The following is a 10015-nucleotide window of genomic DNA, read 5'->3' as shown; positions in this document are numbered from 1 at the left end:
GCAGTAAAGTCACCAAGCATCTTCCTTACATTTTTATTATTTTCGGCTGCCATCTCCTCTTCCTGTTCGAAAATTTCTGAAAGGTTATCTCTGGATTGTTGTATTTTAGCTTCTCTTAGTTTCCTTTTCAGAGTCCTTTCAGGTTCTGGATCTGCTTCCACAAGAATGTTCTTATCCTTGCTCCTGCTCATATGACAAAGAAGAGGGCACAAAATAATAATAATAATAGAGATCCTTTATACCACAGTATAGGGATCCCTGTGTGAGTAGAAGAAGAGGGGGAGACAAAGAATGTAATGTAATGGAAGAAACAACTGTGAGGAGGGTTGAGATGTGAGATGAGATGTTAGTAAATGAATAAATAAATAGAATAAGATGGGAGAGGGAGAATTTTCAAAAAATATTTTTGAAAAAGAATTAGTGATTTTCGAAATTGGTTTTTGAAAAATGTTAGTATTTTTCGAAAATTTTTATTTAAAAATTAAAATAATTAATAAATTAAAAAGAAATTTTGAAAAAGGGGGAAGATATTTTCGAAAATGAGAGAGAGAGAGAGAGTTAGTTAGGTAGTTTTGAAAAAGTTAAGAAACAAACAAAAAGTTAGTTAGTTAGTTGAAACAAATTTTGAAAAGATAAGAAGTTAGGAAGTTAGAGAAGATATTTTGAAATCAAATTTTTGAAAAAGATAAGAAGATATTTTTTGAAAAGATATGATTGAAATTGTTTTTGAAAAAGATTTGATTTTTAAAATCACAATTAATGACTTGATTCACAAGAAATCACAAGATATGATTCTAGAACTTAAAGTTTGAATCTTTCTTAACAAGCAAGTAACAAACTTCAAATTTTTGAATCAAAACATTAATTGATTATGTTATTTTCGAAATTTGGTATAAAAATAAGAAAAAGATTTTTGAAAAATATTTTTGAAACTTTCAAAAATAACTAAGAACTTTGAAAAAGATTTGATTTTTGAAAAAGATAAGATTTTCAAATTGAAAATTTGATTTGACTCATAAGAAACAATTTGATTTAAAAATTTTTGAAAAAGTCAATCCAAATTTTCGAATTTGATGAGAGAAAAAGGGAAAGATATTTTTTTGGTTTTTGAATTTTTATGATGAGAGAGAAAAACAACAAAAAGACTCAATGCATGAAAATTTTGAATCAAAACCATGAATGCATGCATGAATGATATGAATGTCAAGATGAACACCAAGAACACTTTGAATGTCAAGATGAACATCAAGAACATATTTTTGAAAAATTTTTGATGCAAAGAAAACATGTAAGACACCAAACTTAGAAATCTTTCATGTTTAGACTCTAAGAAACGAAAAATGCACATGTAAAACAAGAAAAGACACAAAACATGAAATCATCAAGATCAAATAAGAAGACTTACCAAGAACAACTTGAAGATCATGATGAACACTATGAATGCATGGAAATTTTCGAAAAATGCAAGATGCACATGCAAATGACACCAAACTTATGACATGACTCATGACTCAAACAAGAAACACAAAAAATGATTTTGATTTTTATGATTTTCTAATTTTTTTGGTATTTTTTTCGAAAATTATATGAAAAAGAAAAAATAAGGATTCCAAAATTTTTAACATGAATTCCAGGAATCTTGCATTCTTAGTCTAAAGCTTCATTCCAGGAATTAGACATGGCTCATGAGCCAGCCAAGCTTTCAATGAAAGCTCCGGTCCAAAACACTAGACATGGCCAATGGCCAGCCAAGCTTCAGCATGTAAATCAGACATGACATGCCTGACATACCCTACAGTCGTAAAACAGCTGATGGTTGGAAGCCTCAGTCCAAAAGAATTTAGATATGGCTTTACAGCCAGCCAGGCTTCACATGCTTCATGAAACACTAGAATTCATTCTTAAAAATTTTGAATCTAAAATTTTTTGGAAAACATTTTTATATTATTTTCGAAAACAGATGAGAAAATTTTTAGAAATATTTTTGAAAATTTTTTTCTTTTGAAAATAAAATAAAAAGAAAATTACCTAATCTGAGAAAGAAAATTACCTAATCTGAGCAACAAGATGAACCGTCAGTTGTCCAAACTCAAACAATCTCCGGCAACGGCGCCAAAAACTTGGTGCATGAAATTGTGATGTCCAGGCTCAAACAATCCCCGGCAACGGCGCCAAAAACTTGGTGCGCAGAAATTGTGATTACACTTTAACTATGTAAAATTCATCGCTCTTTCTTTCCCTGGATGTCTACTTTCCAACGCAATTGGAAGCGCGCCATTTCGAGTTCTGTAGCTCCAGAAAATCCACTTTGAGTGCAGGGAGGTCAAAATCCAACAGCATCAGCAGTCCTTCTTCAACCTCTGAATCTGATTTCTGCTCAAGTCCCTCAATTTCAGCCAGAAAATACCTGAAATCATAGAAAAACACACAAACTCATAGTAAAGTCCAGAAATGTGAATTTAACATAAAAACTAATGAAAACATCCCTAAAAGTAACTAGATCCTACTAAAAACATACTAAAAACAATGCCAAAAAGCGTATAAATTATCCGCTCATCATACACACAAGGATAGGATAGGAGAGTTGGAGACATTATCCTTGGGTAGTTCAATTTCTTCCTTGATGGAGCCAATTTCAAAAAAATGTGGTGACCATGGGCCTTGTCTGGTGTCTTGTCGTATTGGTGGGAGCACTTTTCATGACTGTATATGTGATCTAGGGGTTTGCGTAAGCATCATGCCGCTTTCTATCTTTGTGCGGTTGAATTTAGCTCCATTAAAGAAGTCGGCGGTGAAGTTTGCCTTAGCCGACAAAAGTGTGATCACTGTGATGGGAATAGCAGAAGATGTACTTGTGGCGATCAAGGACTTGGTCTTCCCGGTTGACTTTTAATCCGTGAAATGCCTCCAATAGAAAATAGAAGCTCATCCTCCGTTCTACTTGGTAGACACTTCCTTAAGACCTCTAAATTCAAGTTAGATGCCTTCACCGGCACATATTCCTTTGAGGTCAGAGACAAGACTATCAAGTTTAATTTGGAAGAAGCCATGAAGCATCCTTCCGAAGAGCATTCCGTTCTCCGATGTGATGTAATCGAAGAAGTGGTAGTGGAAGTGCGAAAAGAAAACCACAAGTTATGCTACTCTATTGTTGAAGAGACGGATGACCAAAAGGGTGAACAAGAGAAAGTTGTTAGGAATGAACTCCGTGAGCTTGATGAAAAGGAACCTCAGCTTGAGGCAAAGAGTGAACTGAAGCCTCTTCCATCTCATTTGAAGTATGCTTTCTTAGAGGACAACCAAAGGTTTCCGGTCATTATTACTAGTGAGCTTTCTAGTGAAGAAGAAGGGAAGCTCCTAGATGTTCTAAGAAAGTACAAGAAGGCAATTGGTTGGAGCCTAGCCAATATTGTGGGGATTGACCCCGCAAGTTCATGCATCGTATATTTCTCCAAGAGGGAGCTCGGCCGGTTAGGCAACCGCAAAGGAGGCTCAACCCGACCATCCTTGATGTGGTAAAGAAGGAAGTCACTAGGCTACTTGAGGCGGGTATCATATACCCAATTTCTGACAGTGAGTGGGTGAGTCCGGTCCAGGTTGTTCCCAAGAAATCAATCATCACTGCGGTTAAAAAGGATGATGGTGAAGTGGTCACCAAGAGAGTACAAAATGCGTGGCGAGTGTGCATCGATTATAGAAGATTGAACGCTGCTACAAGGAAGGAACACTACCCTTTACCCTTTATCGATCAGATGTTGGACCGTTTGGCGGAAAAATCCCATTATTGCTTTCTTGATGGATTCACTGGTTACTTCCAGATTCACATTGCCCCTGAAGATCAGGAAAAGACCACATTCACTTGTCCTTTTGGCACCTTTGCCTACAAAAGGATGCCATTCGGACTATGCAATGCACCTGCTACTTTTCAGCGGTGTATGACAAGTGTCTTTTCCGATCTGATAGAGAATTGTCTGGAAGTCTTTATGGATGACTTCAGTGTTTATGGAATTTCATTTGATTGTTGCTTAGAGAACTTGGCCAAGGTCTTAGCTAGATGTGTTGACACTAACCTTGTCTTGAACTTTGAAAAATGCCACTTTATGGTAAGACAAGGTATAGTATTGGGGCATGTAGTATCTAGTGAAGGCATTTCTGTAGACCCGGCCAAGGTCGATATTATCACCACTTTACCTCACTCCTCATCTGTGAGGGCGGTCCGCTCGTTTTTGGGACATGCAGGATTTTACAGGCGCTTTATTAAGGATTTCAGCAAGATTGCCTTGCTATTGTCGCGCCTCCTCCAAAAAGATGTGGACTTTGAGTTTGACAGTGCATGTGTGAATGCGTTTGAAGAGTTAAGGAGAGTTCTTACCACAGCACCGATTGTGCGAGACCCCAACTGGACGCAGCCATTCGAGATAATGTGCGATGCGTCAAACCATGCTGTAGGTGCCGTGCTTGCACAGCGCGATGGTAAACTTCCTTATGTCATTGCTTACTCTTCTAAAACATTGGATGCAGCACAATCCAACTATACCACTACAGAAAAGGAACTCCTAGCTATTGTTCATGCTTTAGATAAATTCAGGTCTTACTTGCTAGAGTCCAAGATAGTGGTATACACGAATCATGCAGCTTTGAAGTACTTATTGACAAAGAATGAGTCAAAACCTAGACTCATACGTTGGATCTTGCTTTTCCAAGAATTCGACATTGAGATTAGGGATCGGAGTGGATCTCAAAACTTGGTTGCAGATCATTTAAGTTGCCTTGAGAATTTAAAATTTGACCCATTTCTGATCGATGACTCATTCCCATTGGATAGTTTGCATGCTGTGTTGGATAGCTTTCCTTGGTTTGCACCAATGGCGAACTACTTGGTTGCAAAAATCTTCCCTCTTAACTTTTCTAAACACCAAAGAGACAAGTTGAGGAGTGATTCCAAATACTACATTTGGGATGACCCTCACTTGTGGAAGAAGGGAGTGGACCAAGTAATTCGAAGATGTGTCCCAGAATCTGAAATTCAACCCATTCTTGAAGCTTGCCATTCGTCCGAATATGGTGGCCACTTTGGCCCACAGAGGACAGCTAAAAAGGTGTTGGATTGTGGATTCTAGTGGCCAACCTTATTCAAGGATGCTAACCGGTTCTGTGAGCCGTGCCATCAATGTCAGAAGTCGGGAAATACGTCCCAAAGGCATGAGATGCCTCAGCAACCTATGTTGTTCTGTGAGATATTTGATGTATAGGACATTGACTTTATGGGACCGTTTCCCAACTCAAGTGGGTATCTATATATTCTGTTAGCGGTTGACTACGTGTCAAAGTGGGTAGAAGCCATACCTACCCGCCTTGATGGCGCCAATACCGTCATTTCTTTTATTAGAAATAATATCGTATGCCGTTATGGGTCGCCACGAGCAATCGTGAGCGACCAAGGATCCCATTTTTGTAACAGGAAAGTAGAGGCACTGCTCAAGCGCTATGGGGTATTGCATAAAGTTGCCACTGCTTATCACCCACAAACCAACGGACAAGCGGAAGTGTCCAGCCGGAAGATTAAGAGAATCATGGAAAAAGTGGTAAATCCACAAAGGAAGGATTGGAGCCTCCGGCTGAGAGATGCACTATGGGCGTATAGGACGGCCTACAAGACTCCGTTGGGGATGAGTCCCTTCCGGATCGTCTATGGTAAGGCATGCCACCTTCCGGTGGAAATTGAGCATAAAGCCTATTGGGCGGTAAAGCAGTGTAACATGGATTTCACCAAGGCAGGTGTGGCGAGGAAATTGCAACTAGAGGAGCTTGAATGCTTGAGAATGGAGGCATATGAGAATGCCCAGATCTACAAGGAAAAGACTAGAGGCTTTCATGATCACCACATCCGAAGGAAAGATTTTCAAGAAGGTGATGAGGTCCTCCTCTACAACTCGAGGCTTCGATTTATGCCTGGAAAGCTCCGCTCTATATGGGAAGGAGCCTTCAAGGTGAAGGAGATAAAGCCCTATGGAGTAGTGGAATTGTCTGACCCTCAAAGTGACACAACTTTCAAAGTGAATGGATGATAAACCATTATTTTATGGTTTATATTGTGTTTAATTGTGTGGTTTTATCAATTCTTTACCCACTTATTCATATGATTAGCATGTATTTACAATTCCTTCCCAAAATTACTCTATGGTTGAAAACTTGCTTCCTAGAGACTTTTAATTATGTATTTTAATTCTCCTTTATCCCATTCGATGTCGTGATCCGTGTGTTAAGTGTTTCAGGCTTCATAGGGCATGAATGACTTGGAAATTGGAGAGGAGGCTTGCAAAAATGAAAAGAACACAAGAAACTAAGGAGATGACCAGCGAGGAATGACACGAGCGCATGGCCCACGCGGACATGCGAAATGGAGAATTCGCAATGACGCGGATGCGTGCCTGACGCAAACGCGTGGATTAGAGTCTGCACGAGTGATGCGAACGCGTGAACCACGCGAACGCGTGAACCACGCGAACGCGTGACAAGGAAAATCACTGACTAACGCGAACGCATGGACGACGCGTACGAGTGACCTGCGCGATCTGCAAAAATAACAGAATACGCTGGGGGCGATTTCGGGCCACTTTTTGACCCAGTTTTTTGCCCAAAAACACAGACTAAACCTAGCGAACATGCAGAGACTCAAGAGGCATCCACACACATTCAGATTCATCACATTAGGATTACACTTAGTTTCCGATCTGAGTTTTTAGAGTTGCGTTACATTGATAGTTTTATGCTTTTACTTGGATTTTTGGATGCTGAAGGTCATTACCTCCGTCGAAGATATTACTTTAGTTTGTTTCCTTATTCCCTTATTTTTAATTAGTTACTCATTGACTCTATTCAAATAAGTATGTTACATTTTGAAATTATTAATATATGAAGTTATTTTTATTTTAATTAATTTTAATTCTCTATTTTAATTTATTTAATTATGTCTTCTCATATTTTTATGATTATTTATTTCATGTCAATGGAGTAGAATTTCTACTTGACATGGGGGTTGATTAAGAGGTGATACTTGAGTTAGAATGCTCAAGTGCTTGGTTGAATTGGACGTTGTTAGCTAATTCCATACCTACTAACACTAGACCTCCCCTAAGGGAGAGGACTAGGACCTGAGGGTAAGAGTTAGTTCAATCACCATTGAAATTGGTGAGACGGATCTTATCCGATTAAGAGCTATACGTGCAACACTGTCTCTTAATTAAAATCTCTAAATTGGTTAACTTCTGCCACGCATCAATGGACATAGAGTGAATAAGTACCATGGCTACAAGTCACCAAGAGAAGTGGAAGTGCTCCTACTTGAGGATGCACCAAGAGGAGAGGAAGCTTAAGCAAAGGACCGTCCAACTGAAGGACGTTAAAGAAAAGTGCTTGGTGGGAGGCACCCCACTGTGGTAAGATCCTTCTTGTGTATACCTTCTTGCTTTTAGCTTTAGATTCTTGTACATTTTGTGACTTCTTGATGTTGTTGATTGCTTAGGAATGATATTTTTGTTGATTTTGTTGACTTATTAGGATGTTCATATAGATTCCATCATTCTTGGTATGGATGAATTATTGAAGTTGGAGAAAATGCTTTGTTTCGAATAGTGCATGAATTTGTGAGTGTTTCCTTGACTATCTAGCTTAAACACCTGCCAAGAATGTATTAGAATAGCCCTTTCTATGTTGTTTGAAAAAAAAAGGGAACGAAGGCATCCGCGCGCGAGCGTACTGTGTGCGCGCGCGCCGGTGGCACATTTCACACTCCTGGTACAAAAACCCGAGAGTTATGCCCACCCTGTGCCCACTTCGTGCTAGGCACCCACGCGCAAGCGTGCATGACGCCTGCGCGCCCTCTGTAACTTAGCCATCGACGCACAAACGCACTGCGCGCGTGCGTCGGTTGTGCACTCTGACCACTCTGGTACAAAAACCAGAGAGTTATGCCAACTTCGTGCCTATTCTGTGCCCGTGATTGACGCGCAAGCGTACTTGACACGTCCACGCGCCTGTGCTGCATGCCAACCCTGGTACAAAAAACCTGAGAGTTAGGCCTACTTTGTGCCAACTCTGTGCCAGAAACCCAACTGTCTTCACGCGTACGTGCCCTTGACGCGCACGCATCCCTCGCCCAACCCTCACCGACGTACAAGCGCACCATGCGCGCGCGTCTGTTGCGCGAACTAGTTTTAAAGCTAGCGCACCCTGCTTCTTTCCTTCTCTCACCTCTTTTCCTTTCTTCTTCTTTCTTCCACCACCTCTTCTCTCTTCTTCCTCTTCCATAATCCACCACCACCGTCTCCGGCCACCCACTGGCGACCACCACCACCTCCGGTGGCACTACATCTCATGTTTCTCCTTCTTATTTTTTTTTTCACAAAGAAAACTCCACCTTGTTCTTTTACACTTCTCAAGGTTCTACTTCTTCTACATCTCATTTCTTGCTCTCTTCTTCTAGTTACATATTTCTTTTTGTTGATTCTCGTAATTTCTCTTTTAGTTGCATGATTATACTACTTGCTTTTTCGCTTGTTTACTTTTCCTTTTCTTTCTTTTCCATGGACGTTGGACTTGAGTTTTAATTTGCTTTGTTAGATCTTCTTGTTTTCTTTCATTATCTTTGTAAGTAGGTGATGTTGTGTGATGATTAATATTTTATTTTGGGCCTCTAAAATTGCTCATTGCTTGATAACTGCACGCCAAGTGTTCGAGGAAATGCACGAATGCCATTTTGGTTTATTTTAGTCATATACCTTCAATTTGGTGCTTCATCCTCATTCACTTGCTCTCTTCTAAGTGCACTGAATCCACTTTGCTTTATGCTTGCTAATTAGATACTCATTGAACATGACTTGCTCTTTGTTATGGATGCTTGAGATTATTCTTCTCATGCCAAATTGCATGCTTTACTCACTCTTGCATCCCATGCCAAGTGTTGTGACCCATGCCTCTATAATCATTTTGTTGCACAATTTCTTTTGGGAACTACCTCTCACTTGTATATTTTCGTTGAGATGATTCTTTGGGTTTAATGTTTTCCCTTTTTCCCTTCCTTTTTCAGGATGGCCACCAAGAAAGGCAAGGAGAAAGCTTCAAGGAAATCGGCCAAAAGGAGGGCACCCCAAAAGTCAACCTCCAAGGCACACCCTATACTACGAGCCAAACCCCTATCTAAGAAGGTGAAGGCATCCGCTCCTATTGATGAAAAAGAGAAGCGCAAACCGGCAAAGGATTCTTCAAGGTTCCCCAACCGCTTCTGTGAACTTGTGTTCTCCGCCATGGTTGAGAGGAACTATCATGCCGAGTGATAAACCCTGATTTTGTGGTTAATCTTGTACTTGATTTGGGAAATTTTATCAACTTTTCTCACATTTATTCAATGAAATAGCATGCTTTTGTAATTCTCCCTAGATTTGTGCTTAAGTGTGAAAACATGCTTTTTAGGCCTTAAAATAGCTAAATTTAGTTCACTTTAATTCCATTTGATACCTTGATATATTTGTTGAGTGATTCTAGGTTCATAAGGCAAGTATTGGATGGAAGAAGTGGGGAGAAAAGCATGCAAAGTGGGAGAACTCATGAAGAAACGAAGGAACCGCAAAGCTGTCAAGCCTGACCTCTTCGCACTCAATCAACCATAACTTGAGATACAAAGGTCCAAATGAGGCGGTTCTAGTTGCGTTGGAAAGCTAACATCCGGGGCTTCAAAATTATATAAATTTTGCCATAGTTTTCTGACGTATATAGGCATGTATGCACACATGACGCGCACATGCCGATGGATCAGCGTGGGTCCATTTTGGGCAACTCATTGGGGGCAATTTGTAGCTCATTTTGGGTCCAATCCAACTCATTTCTGATGCTATTGAACCAAAGGATTGAGAGGGGAATGAACCAAGTAGTCATAGTTTAGTTTTTGCATCATGTTGTAGGTTAGAATTCTAGAGAGAGAAGCTCTCCCTTCTCTCTAGAATTTAGGGCAGTTTAG

At 39.9% G+C, this 10015-nt stretch overlaps 1 protein-coding gene across 1 annotated transcript; it reads left to right on the top strand.

The window, feature by feature from the left end:
• Positions 5760-6068, top strand: LOC107646869. The gene has a single exon (XM_016351012.1). The coding sequence runs from the start codon at positions 5760-5762 to the stop codon at positions 6066-6068; it is 309 nt and encodes a 102-aa protein (XP_016206498.1).

Source organism: Arachis ipaensis, chromosome B06, assembly GCF_000816755.2.
Source record: "Arachis ipaensis cultivar K30076 chromosome B06, Araip1.1, whole genome shotgun sequence".
Lineage (NCBI taxonomy): Eukaryota > Viridiplantae > Streptophyta > Magnoliopsida > Fabales > Fabaceae > Arachis > Arachis ipaensis.
The sequence above is the reverse complement of the archived record's forward strand: the minus strand, read 5'-3'. Positions and strand labels throughout refer to the sequence as shown.

What these genes read in the sequence shown, in the direction of transcription:
- LOC107646869 (XM_016351012.1), top strand. Translation starts at nt 5,760, where the DNA reads ATGGATTTCACCAAGGCAGGTGTGGCGAGGAAATTGCAACTAGAGGAG.